At 68.7% G+C, this 11,299-nt stretch overlaps 2 protein-coding genes across 6 annotated transcripts; both read right to left on the bottom strand.

Moving 5' to 3' along the window:
• Window positions 1–1,302: 1,302 nt before the first annotated feature.
• Window positions 1,303–2,838, bottom strand: PHPT1 (phosphohistidine phosphatase 1). The gene is made up of 3 exons (XM_030838261.3): window positions 2,611–2,838; window positions 2,115–2,239; window positions 1,303–1,564 (listed from the first exon to the last, which is right to left on the bottom strand). Exons 1-3 carry the CDS (start codon window positions 2,768–2,770, stop codon window positions 1,472–1,474), a joined length of 378 nt encoding a protein of 125 aa, XP_030694121.2. The 5' UTR covers window positions 2,771–2,838; the 3' UTR covers window positions 1,303–1,471.
• Window positions 2,839–3,429: 591 nt separating this feature from the next.
• AJM1 (apical junction component 1 homolog) lies at window positions 3,430–11,164 on the bottom strand. Of its 5 annotated transcripts, none has more exons than XM_060300131.1 (3): window positions 9,884–11,164; window positions 8,186–8,269; window positions 3,430–8,110 (listed from the first exon to the last, which is right to left on the bottom strand). In XM_060300131.1, the coding sequence occupies exon 3, from the start codon at window positions 8,056–8,058 to the stop codon at window positions 5,128–5,130; it is 2,931 nt and encodes a 976-aa protein (XP_060156114.1). In that variant the 5' UTR covers window positions 8,059–8,110; window positions 8,186–8,269; window positions 9,884–11,164; the 3' UTR covers window positions 3,430–5,127. The 5 variants fall into 5 exon arrangements, with proteins under 5 accessions (XP_060156114.1, XP_030694116.1, XP_060156112.1 ...); XM_030838256.2 differs by having other exon boundaries at window positions 8,186–8,343; XM_060300129.1 differs by having other exon boundaries at window positions 8,186–8,449.
• Window positions 11,165–11,299: the final 135 nt, after the last annotated feature.

The raw sequence follows: 11,299 nt of genomic DNA on the forward strand, positions 1-11,299 counted from the left end.
TGCCGGGTGGAGGCCCCACTGGAGACAGCACCGAGTGACACCGGCCTCGGCCGCTTCTCCCGGGGTCTCTGACCCCACACCTGCTAGGAATTCAACTCAGCCTGGCCCGGGTCGCCAGTAGGAAACCAGCTTGTGCAAACCCCCCATCCAGCCCCTGAGTTCCCTGCACGGGTTGGGGCAGCCCTAGCAACCCGGGACGTTGGCCTCCATAGCTCAGCCTGTGGGTTCCTCTTCGCTTGCTCTTACAAACGATGGACAGACTATTCGTCAGCAAGTGTCCTGAACGCTGTGGGCTGGACGCTGCCAGGCACAGGGTCCAGAGGAACCTAGAGACTCTGGGGCTTGTGGCACCGACCCCCCTGGAGGATTTGGAGCCAGGCTCCACCCGCAGTTTACTACGGTGCAGCCTGGGGAGCTTGTCTCACCTGAGCCTCAGTTTCCTCATCTTCGTTTTAAAATTTATTTATTTATTGGCTGCGTCAGGTCTTAGTTGCTGCACGTGGGATCTTTTGTTATGGCGCACGGGCTCAGTAGTTGCGGTGCGTGGGCTTAGCTGCCCTGCAGCACGTGGGATCTTAGCTCCCCGACCAGGGGTCGAACCCGCCTTCCCTGCATTGCAAGACGGATTCTTAACCACTGGACCACCGGGGAAGTCTTTCCTCGTTTTCAAACGCGGTCACAATGGTGCCTGCCTGGACAGGCTCCCGTGAGGGCCCTGGAGGCTCACAGGAGGCTGGCACGGCAGGGTCACAGCCTCGGCAAGGGGCACCTCCGCTCCCCACAGCCCTGCGCCAAGAGAAGGGTCTTGGGAGAGGGGCTCCCAGCTCCAAGTCTGAAGCCCTGCCTGTTTACTTGGAGCAGAGCCTGTGGCTGCGGCGCAGGGCCGTGGGACCTGACCTTGGAGTCGAGGGGTCGTAGACTGCCTGACTCATGACCTCAGTTGGCAGCTGGCCAGGAGGGTGGTTGCTGGCGCCTGCCCTCCCTGCACACTGGGATGGGTCCCCGCCTCGGCAGGCCCGAGGGACTCAGCCCTAGCTCCTTGCGTAAGGACTCGTCAGGCCTCCTCCCAGATGTCCTTGGGGATAGCAGGTGCGTGGAGAAGCAATCAGGCCATAAACGGGGGCAGCAGCCCAGGGGCCCCCTTATCAGGCCCCAAAGGGCTGAGTGTGCACTGCCACTCCCGGGGCCCCCAGGGGTGGAGCGGGGTGAGGGGCAGCCAGGAGTGACCCGCTGCCCCCATTCTAGTCAGGGGTACAGAGAGGTGACCTAGGAACAGAGAAGCCAAGACACACAGCATTCAGGGACCAGCAGAGGTGACGATGCTTTTAATTCTCCCCAGAGAGGTAACCCCGGGCACTGAGGCCTGGCCAGGGTGGCAAAGTGCCAGGGGGTGCAGCCCAGCCTCTTGGGAGGTGGCCTTGAGAACAGAGTTCCAAGTGGGTCGCTGGAGGTGGCTGGTCTCAGGTGGGCCTCAGTAGCCGTCGTCGGCCCAGGTGACCTTGTAGTCAGGGTACCTGGCTTTGATCTTCTCAGTGGAGACGGAGTGCTGGGCGCGACCGTAACCCTGAAAGGAGAAGGCAGCTCTCACAGCCCTGTCCTGGCTCTGGGCGCCCGGTCAGCAGGGACACCAGGGGCCAGCTCAGGAGGGGGCTGTCATCCCCTCCGACCACACCAGGGCGCTCTCCTGTGGAAGCGTGGCCACCAGGGTGAGCAAATCTTGAGGGAGGTTCCTTTAGCTGGAGGCCCAGACCCCTCTAGGTGCCCCCGTGTATCTGCTGGTAGCTTGGTGAAGGGAGGGACAGGGGCCTCTTAGTTTCACCCCAGCACTGATGGCCTCAAAGCACTAAAGGATGACGGCCAGTCAGGCTTTTGGACCAGGAACAGCACGCAGACCGTCAGAGCAGAGGGGCAGGGGGCGGCTCCCTCCCACCCTGTGTGCTTCCTGTGTCATGCCACGTGAGAAATGGGGAGCCTACAGGCCCCGGATGGGGGGGTTCTGCCGCCGAGAAGGGCCGGAAAACTGAGCACCCCAGGTCAGGCAGCTTGGAGGGCCAGGTCTCCCCAAGCCAGGACTGGGGCCCTCGGCCCACCCAGGCCCGAGGCTGTGGGCTCACCATGGAGTAGCCGTACACATGGATCTTCTTGTCCTGGCTCTGGTGGGAGATGCGCCCGCCCCCCAGGCACACGCAGTCATAGCCTTTCTTCTGCATCTCGCCTGATACCTTGTCATAGATGTCCGCTGGGATAGGAAGGGGGGCTCAGCACGCGCCCTGGCTGCCCTTGAAGGCTGAAGGGGTCTGAAGCCCCGCTCTGAGCAGCTCCCTCCCCAGGAAAGGAGACCCTCTGGGAAGGGATGAAATGGAGGAGGGGGTGCACCCGGGCAGGGGCGCTGGGACTAGGAGGGAGGAGTCGGGCCATGGCAGCCCCTCGTCTCCAGGACCATCTGGGTACTCCAGACTCTGGGTACTCCACGCTCCTCTGGGCCAGCCAGGGATGAAACCGGGTACAGGATCACCTCCCACTACGCCCCTCGGCCCCGCCCGCAGTCGTGGCTAGTCCCGCCCACAGACGCCGGAGACCCCGCCCCCTGGCCCTCCGCCCCGCCCTCACCGTGGTACTCGGCCCACTTGTAGCCGCGAACGATCTCTTTGCTCTCCCCCGCCGGGGCCCCGGAGGGCGGCACCGCGTGGACTCGAATCAGCACATACTTGAAGACGCCGTCGGAGTCGATGTCCACGTCGGGGATCTGGGAGAGGTCCGCCGCCGTCATGTTCCCGGAGCGCACTCACCCCCTGCAGCCCGCGGCCCTTCCCCCACGCGACCCGGGGCTGCGCCGACAGTGCGGGAGGCGGGGCCTGGGAGCCCATGACCAATCCTGCGGGGTCATGCTGCCCGAGCCCAGTGCCTCAGCCAACCACGCGGCAACCCGCGGCACAGACTGGCCAATCGCGATCCAGCTCCTTGCAGCCCAGACACCACGCCGGCTCCACTTAAAGAGGAACTTGGGACCGGGAGTAGGTGGTGACTCAATCCAGCCCCCGTAAAAGTTCCTTTCCAGGGAGCTTGCGGGGAGGAGGGGGGTGTGACAGGCCCCTTTGGTGGGGGTTAGGAGGCTCATGAGGCCCAAGGGACGCGCGCCGGCCCTGGCGCCGTCCCCCACGTGACCGAAGGCCTCCCTTCCCCTACACCGATCCTGCTGTCCGCTCCCGCTGTCCCTTGGCTTCCCTCCGGGTTCCCCCCACCCCGTGCCCGAGGGCCTCCCTCTCCAGTCCCCCACCGAGGCCGAGGGCCTCTCTCTCCTGCTTCCCACTCCGCGTTGCTCCATGGTGTCCCTCCCAGGTTTCCGAAGGCCCCCCCCCCACGCCTCCGAAAGTCTCCGTCCCGCGTGCCACCCACTCCCCCGCACAAAGAATGAGGCAGCAATGGCTACATTCGAGTTTTATTTTCCTTGGTTCGAAAGCGCTCGCCCTCTGGAAATAATCCCGGCCCAGGGTCCTTCCTGGAGGGCCGGCCCTCAGGCGCGGGGCAGAAGGCGGAGGCACCCAGGCCGGGGGGCGCGGCGGCCAGTTTGGGAGGCCGCGAAGGCGGGTGGGGCAAGCGGGGCGCGTGGCCGGTGCAAATGCGCGGAGCCGAGGTGGGCGCACAGGCATTTAGGGGAGTGAGATGGGCGCGGGTGCACGGTCAGGGGCGAGGGCCGGGAACAGAGGCGGGGTTTGGGGGGGGAGGTCCACAATTTAATTCAGTCGATGCCCCACCTGGCCCCAATGGGGGACTGGGGGCTACAGGAGGGCCCTTCCGGCCTCCCGGCCTTGCCCCCTCTCCAGGTTACTCGCCATCCTTGGAGCCCGGGCCAGGGCCAGCGGGCACCCCGGCGTAGGGCGGGGAAGGACGGACACTCGAGCGTGCGCTCCCGAGGGCCGGAGCCGGGCCCCCTGGCCGCACCACAGGGCACGGCTAGAGCGAGCGTTCGGGGGCGTTTGTTTAATCGCGCCCGCACCCCTCCGGTGGACCACCGCCCTGGCGAACCTGCTCCCATCCACGCTTTCCCCGCCCTGCTCCAAACTGGGAACGCCCCTCTTCTTTGGTCCTCCCTGTGCCTAGGAATAGGGTCCCTGCTGGACGGCCTCCTCGGCCCCTCCCGCAAATCCATCCTGTGCACCTGCTTCCTGCCTCCCTGTATACATGCTTCCTGCCTCCCTGTGTGGTTAGGGCCTGCGCTGCCGTTTGCACCCCGGGTCTGCCCTGGCACACGCCTAGGGCCATCCTGTCGGGTGAGGGCAGGCAGCCCGATTCATGCCCAGCCAGGTCTCAGGTCTGGCCAGCGCCCCTACCCATACGTCCGCTCTGCTTCCCCCACCCAGGACGCCCTTCCCTCTGGCTGGGTGTCTTGCACCTTGGCTGAGGACCCCCGAGTACCCCTTCACTGCTGCTTGCCCAACCCCTGCAGCAGGGCGGGCAGCGCCGTCAGTTTGCCATGGTCCGGCACAGCAGGGATGGGGGCCAGCGGAGACACCACGCGCAGGTCCCCGCCGGCCCTGCCCATCAGGCCAGGACGTGCTTGGGATGCGGACACACCGAGGCCAATCAGGGTGTCCTCTAGAGGGGAAAGGCCTCTGAGCAGGACGCATCCCAGACCACAGGAGGCGGGGTGGGGAGTGTGTTTAAAGGGACGGGACTAGGCTTTGGTCGACTCGGGCTCCTGGACCAGGGCGAGCCGGGGTTGGAGAGGTTCCAGGGAGGCCCTGCAGACGGACAGGGGTCGGACGAACCGATTATGCGCGGTGGGATCTGCAGCAGTGACCCCTCCGCGTAAAGGCAGGGCGGGCTGGTCCTCAGACCCACCCCGCCTCCCAGCGGGGAGCACCAAGCGGCCGAGGACCGGCCCTTGGGGAGGCCCGAAGGCGAGCTGGGGGAGAGGGAGCCGGGCGGGACTGGTCTGGGGGTTGGGGGGGAAGGGGGTTCGCAGGAAGGCGGAGGGAAAGGCGGAGCCTGTGGAGAACGCAATGGGGCGGAGCTTTTGGCGAGCTGGGCGGGGCCTAAGTGGACTGGGCAGGGCTCGGGTGGACTGGATGGGGTTCAGGGTGGGCCCTGGGTGGACTGGGCGGGCCCCGGGCGCGCCCTCGCGGCTCACATAATGTCATCCAACAGGTTGGCACTGGCCACCCAGTCTAGCGCGCGTGGCTCGGAGGCGGCCATGATCATGCACATGAAGGGACGGCCTGTGCGCCGGTCCGTGGGGTAGATGGTGGTGGGTGTGAAGCGCCGGTTGGCTTCGACGAACTCGCAGAGCTGCTCGTAGACGCGCGGGAACTCGTGGCGTAGGAAGACGCCGCGGAGCCGCAGCTCTCGCTGGATGTGGATGAAGGCCACCTCGCGTGCTCGCCGGCCCGCCTCGCCGTCCTGGTCCAGGCCCGCAGTGCCGGGCGGCGGCGTCAGGATCAACGTCTCCATGTCGGGTTCGCGGCCCCGCGCCGGGGGCGGCCGTGCTGGGCTGCCGGCCGCCAGCGCCACTTTGGCGAACTTGCGCACCGTGGGTCCGGGGCTGCGCGGCGCGGGAGATGGCCGGGCAGGGGCGCCGGGTGGCACAGCGCCGGGGCCCACGGCCACGGACACGCTGAGCAGGAAGCACTCCGCCGGCTCGTAGAGGCGGCCTGCGGCCGCCAGCTCCCGAGCATAGCTGCCCAGTGGCGCCGCGTGCATGGCCAGCTCGCGCAGCGACAGGTAGGTGGGCGACAGCAGCAGCCCCTCGAGGCCGAAGCGCAGGAAGTTGTCTGCGGAGCCGGGACTCGGGAAGCCCAGGAAGAGAACGCCGCGGCCGCGCGACAAGAAGCCGACGCGCGCGATGCGCGAGAAGGCGCGGTGCACTGGGCCGCTGTCGCGGCAGAACTGCAACACGTGGCGGCACACGCTGCCCACGCGGCCGTACACGCAGCGCACCTTGTGCGCGTCCCAATCCTCGCGGCGACAGAGGCGCGAGCAGTAGTAGGTGTAGCAGCTATGGCAGGACTTGAAGTAGAGGCAGGCGTTGAACATGGTCTCGGTGCGCCCGCAGCGCGCATTGGAGCACGTCATCAGGTCATCCTCGTCGGCGCTGGGCTCCGGGGACGCGTCGGCCGCCTGACCCGGGCCCGCGGGCTCCTCAGCGCTGCCGGCAGACAGGGGTGGCGAGCGCGGTGCCCGCGTCGGGACCCCGGCGCCCGAGGGTCGCGAGTCTAGCAGGCGCCGCAGCTGGCGGCCCAGGCCGTCGGACGCGGGCTCGGGCGCTTGGCCGGCTGGGGGCCGCGAGTCGATGACCAGATCGGTGATGAGCTCGTCCAGCTGTTCGAGGCTGCGCTGGCGGCCAGAGGCGGGGCCATCGGGGACGGCGGGCGGAGGCGGCCGCGGGCGACTCCCCAGCAGCTCCCAGCTCCTGGCGCTCGGGCGCTCAGCCGCGCGCAGGTCGTTGTCGGTGATGGTGATCTCCGGCGTGACGTACCAGTTTCGGGCCAGGCCCTCGCCCATACGGCCCTTCTCCGACAGCGACGTCTCGGACAGCGACAGCGCCGCGTAGCGTCTGGGCGAGGTGGACAGGTTCACTATGACGGGCGGACGCCGGCCTTCGGGGGATGTGCCCCGCGGCTCCCGTGCCTCGCGCCCCAGCAGGTTCTCGTAGCTGCGGCCGCGGCCCAGTGGGTCTTCGCGGCGCGGCGCGGGCGCCAGGATGTTGTCCCAGGAGCGCGAGTAGTGGCGGCTGTCGGTCGCTAGCCGGGGTGGGCTGGTGCCGGTGCCGCCGTGCCACGAGGCGAGCAACGGGCCGGGGTCCGGGGGAGGAGGCGCCACCTGCAGGGTGCGGTAAGGCCTCGGGCCCCAGTCGCCCCAGGCCGGGCTGCTGCGCGGGTGCGGGTAAGTCCGCGTCAGGGCGTCTCGATTGCGGTACCGCCCGAAGTCCTCAGTGTAAAAGGGGCGGGCGGCGGGGTGAGCCCGGGGCTCTTCGGGGGCGTAGCGGGGGCCGCAGGGCGGGCCGTAGGCTCGGGGGGCCTCCCCGTAGTAGGAACGGGAGGGTGGTTCTTGGACGGGGAAGGTGCGAACTTCCCCCGCATAGTAGATGCCCCCGTGTCTTGGACTGGGCCCGGGTGGCTCTTCGGACAGAAAGGGCCTGGGGTAGTAGCTGTCGAAGGGCGGTCCAGGGCTGGCCATGAAGCCACCGGGGTGGCCCTCGGGTTCCTCGGTGTAGAAGAATTGGGTGGGGCCCGGCGGGGTGGTGAAGGGCAGACTCCGGCGCTCCGCGTAGTCTCGCGGCCCGAGAAGGGGCCCATCGCAGTACAGCGCCCGGGGGTCGGCGCAGTATGAGTCACTGGGGGTGGGGGTGAGCGAAAGCCCCACGTGGCGAGGCCCGGGCACCGTGAGGCCGTGGAGCTGCGGGGCGGCGCGGGGCCAGGGCGCGGTCTCGGTGGGCCCGCAGGGCCTCGAGCTCCGGGCGGCATGCTGCAGCACCGCGTCGTCGGGCTTGACGTCCAGGCGGCAGCGGACGTGGGGGGCCGGCCCCGCGGGTGGCTCGGCCGGCGCACAGCGGTTGGCGGCGGCGCACAGGGGCGCCATGCGGCCCGGGCCGCCCCGCTGAGGCTGCAGCTTGATGGGGTGCAGCTCGTTGGCGAGCGCGCGCAGCGCGGGGTACGCGGGCTCCCGGCGGGGCGATGCGTCGGCCGGCGCCGCCCGCTGGGCCTCCCGGCCTCGGCGCGGCGGCACAGGCGGCGAGGCGGGTGCGGGCGCCAGGCCCGGGGCCGCGCGGGGTGCGCTCTTGGAGCGGGCGCGGCGCCGTGGCTCGCCGTCGCGGGATCGGGCGCGCGGCGCGGCGGGCTCCGGAGGCGGCGGCTCCGGACGGGCCTCCATGGCCTCCCGGTCCAGTGCCTCCAGGAAATCGAAACTGCGGCAGTGGCGCTTGTTGAAAGGCGCGGGCGCAGCAGGCCGGGCCATTGGGCGCTCACATGGCGGGGGCCTCGACACGGGCCCCGGGGCCGCCACCTTGATGTCCTGGTACACGGTCGACACCAGCAGGTCCGGCGGGTCCGTGCGGGTCATCTTAAAAGAGGCCTCCAGGCTGCAGCTCACTCGGCCTTTTGGGGCTTTCGCCCTGAGGGGAGACGCGGGTCAGGGCGGCCCCTCTGTAGCCCAGGCCCCGCTAACCCCCAGCGCTGGCCCGGCTTACCTGGGGCACAGTGGGCGGGGCAGCCCTGGCCACGGGCCTTGGCCGAGGCCGCAGGGACTTGCTCCATGCTGGCGTCAGAAGCACCTGCAGGAGGAAGCCAGCTGTCCGGCCACTCAGGTCCCGCCCCCTCATCCAGACCATCCTTTCTGTGCCACTTTCTGTTGGGATGAGGCGGGTCAGCCAGAACAGGGATGTCATTGCAGTGGTTCCCGAACTTCTGCGCCCACTAGTGACCACTGGGCAGGCTTGGGTAGACCCCCTTTCCTGGGACAGGCCAGCAGCGGGGTAGGAAGAGTGGGGGTGTGATCCCAGGACCACCACCGTGGTGCCCACTGCTGGAGCAACTGGGTACTCCTTTGGGGCCTTCACAGACTTCTTCACAGAGCAGGTGGCTGAAGCCCCCTCCTTAAGACCCAGTGCAGAGCGAGCCCTCCACTGCTGCAGTGTGAGGTCCCGGCCCCGGCCTTCAGCAGCTCCACTCAGTCACCTGATCGTCCCGCCCCACCTGCTGGCTAGGCTGGACAGGCAGTCCTCCCCCAGCGCTGTGTCAGGCCCCAGGTCCTGAAGCGGCCCCACCGGGTCCAGGCATCTCGGCTCGTGGACTTGCCGGCCCCACCCTCAACTCTCCGTGTGGCCCAGGCCAGAGTAATGCTTCCAAAGGTCACAGTGGACCCTAAAGCTCCCTTTCCTTTGCAGAAACATCCTTTGACTCTCCCTCATCTTGGGGTGGCGAAACCCACTGAGATCTTTGGGGCTGTCACGAAAAGCCCGGGAGAGCGACCCCCCATCTTTGCAGTGAGTACACTGCAGCCGGCGACCGGGCCCTGGTTGCAGGACCACGTGGGGGCTTGCGAGCCAGGAGCTCGAGGCTGCCCCTGGGCCCCTGAGCCAAGCACCAGGCCAGGAGGCTGCCAGCCGGGGAAGCAGGGCGGTGGGTGGGTAAAGCCCCCGCCGCCCCCGGTTCTCAGGCAGGCCCTCCCCACAGCCGCTCGGGAAGGCGCCATGGAAACCTGAGGTTCCGTGCCCCCGCATGCAGGCTGAGCTGGGGTCCAGCCCTCCGTACCAGGCTCACGTTCAGACCTGAGCCACCGGCTTCACTGGGTACCCAGAGCCTGGACAGGCTGGGAGGAGCTCAGACAGCGGTACAGGTCCCCACTTCCTCACACAGGCTGGGGGAGCGTGCTCCAGGGTGAGCTGGGTCCTCACCTGGTAGGACCTCTGGTCTGGTTGACCCTCTGTGTCCCGGGTGTGCCAGGGGCTTCCTGCCGGCAGGGCTGCCCTCCTGGGTCAAGGCCACCCAGGCCCAGTGCCTGCCCCCAGCTCGGCCTCAGGCGCACCCCAACTGCCCCTGGTTTGCAGGACCACCCCCTCCCACTCCCTTCCATCTTAAAGCTAGGCCGGAATTGGGGGCTGGATGACGGGGTGTGAGGCTCCGCCCCAGGGAGGTGACAGCCAGGCCTTGGTGCTGCTGTGATGAGGAGCTAGACCGGGCGACACCCCTGCCCGTGGGGATGGGACAGTCCGCCCTCGCCGGGGTCCTAGGCCTAATGAGCCCGGCGGGTGGCCTCCCCGCCAAGCAGCCCGGCCCCTGCCCCGAGCGCCCGGGTGGGGGGCCGGCGTCCTCCAGGGGCGGCACCCCCATCCTTGCAGGTGCCGCACCTGCGAAAGACCCGCGGGGCAGCGGCCTCGACCCCTTACCTGGGCGGTGCTCCCCCACCTTGCCCGGTGGGCTGCGCAGGCCCGGCGAGCTCTGCCGTCCCCCGCGCTGCCGCCGCGTCCCCGGCACCAGCAGAAGCTTCCAGGCAGCGGCGCGAGGCCGCCGGGCCGCTCAGTGCTGCCCCCAATGGCGACTGGCAGGACTGCACTTAAAGGGGCCGCGCCGTGGGCCGGGGACGCGTGTGCCCCGCTGGCTCCAGGTTGGGGCTGTGGCTGGGCGCGAGGTGACGGGCTCTCTGCAGCCTCAAGGGCAGGCCTGGGGTCTAACGAGGGGACCCGGGTCCAGGGGGCACCTGGCCGGTCCTGCCAGCCCCCATCTCCAGGACACCTGCCCAAGGGCAGCTGGTGGCCTGGCAGGCCTTGGAGCTGAAGCCTGGAGAAGGCCCAAGCCCTGGCCCGCACAGCAGACAACTCCCGGAATTCAAGCCTCGGTTCAGCCCGGGCAGGAGCAGATGGGCGGCTCCCCGCCCTGCTGGCCTCTGCGCTGCCGTGCTGGAGGTGCCAAGCCCTCCCCAGGTACCTGGGTCCAGATGGGCACCACCTGAGTGCCTGCAGCCTCCTGTCCCCAGGATGTCCAGCTTCCCCATGCAAGCGCACACTCTTGCGCTCCCCACCTCCAATGTCCAGAGGCTGCTGCTGCTGCTCTGGGCAGCTCTGCACACCCATGAACTGCATGGTGACAGCCTCCCTCCAGGCCCCTCCCACACACGATACTGAGCAGGAAATATTCTAGCTTGGCAGAGGGGCAGGTCACCGATGCCCTTGGCTCCGAAGGCCGGGACCTGCCACACTGTGGGTCCGTCAGATGAGGGGCCCTGGGCAGTACGGTCAGTATGGTCCCCATGTTAGCAGGTACTACAGGGACAGTCGACCTCACAAACTCTGGGCTAAAGGGAGCCCCTAAGGTATCTGGGGTCCAGCCCCCAACACCTGCCCACTGATCGATGGCCCACGGCCTCGTGGGTGCGAAGCTCTCTAGGCACGGCAACTGGGGAGGGGGAGGCCCGGCCACCAGGCCCCGCTTCCGCCTGCACGCCCTCGGAGGGAGCAATCCTCTGGGCACCTGTGGGGTTGCGGGCGGGGCAGGGCCCTGCTGACAGCTGGCGGGGAGTGGCCTGTGGGGTTAGGGTTGGGTGTCAGGTGGGAGCAGGGACACACAGCTGCCCTCAGAGGGCTGGACTGGGCACACAGGATGGTGGCCGTGCTGGTCCCACCTGGATAGGGCATGGCACACGGAGGGCTGGGCCTGCTGGAGGCTTCCTACCCCCAAGGGTAGTCATCCCTCAGGGGAAAAGGGCTCCGGGGCCTGAAGGTAGGGTGCTAGGACCTTCCTGCCCACCCACGCCGACCGGGGGCTGGGGGCAGGTGGGCCCGTCCCAGCCGGGCAGGGGCCCCGCA

The sequence above is a fragment of the Globicephala melas genome, chromosome 6, assembly GCF_963455315.2.
Source record: "Globicephala melas chromosome 6, mGloMel1.2, whole genome shotgun sequence".
NCBI lineage: Eukaryota > Metazoa > Chordata > Mammalia > Artiodactyla > Delphinidae > Globicephala > Globicephala melas.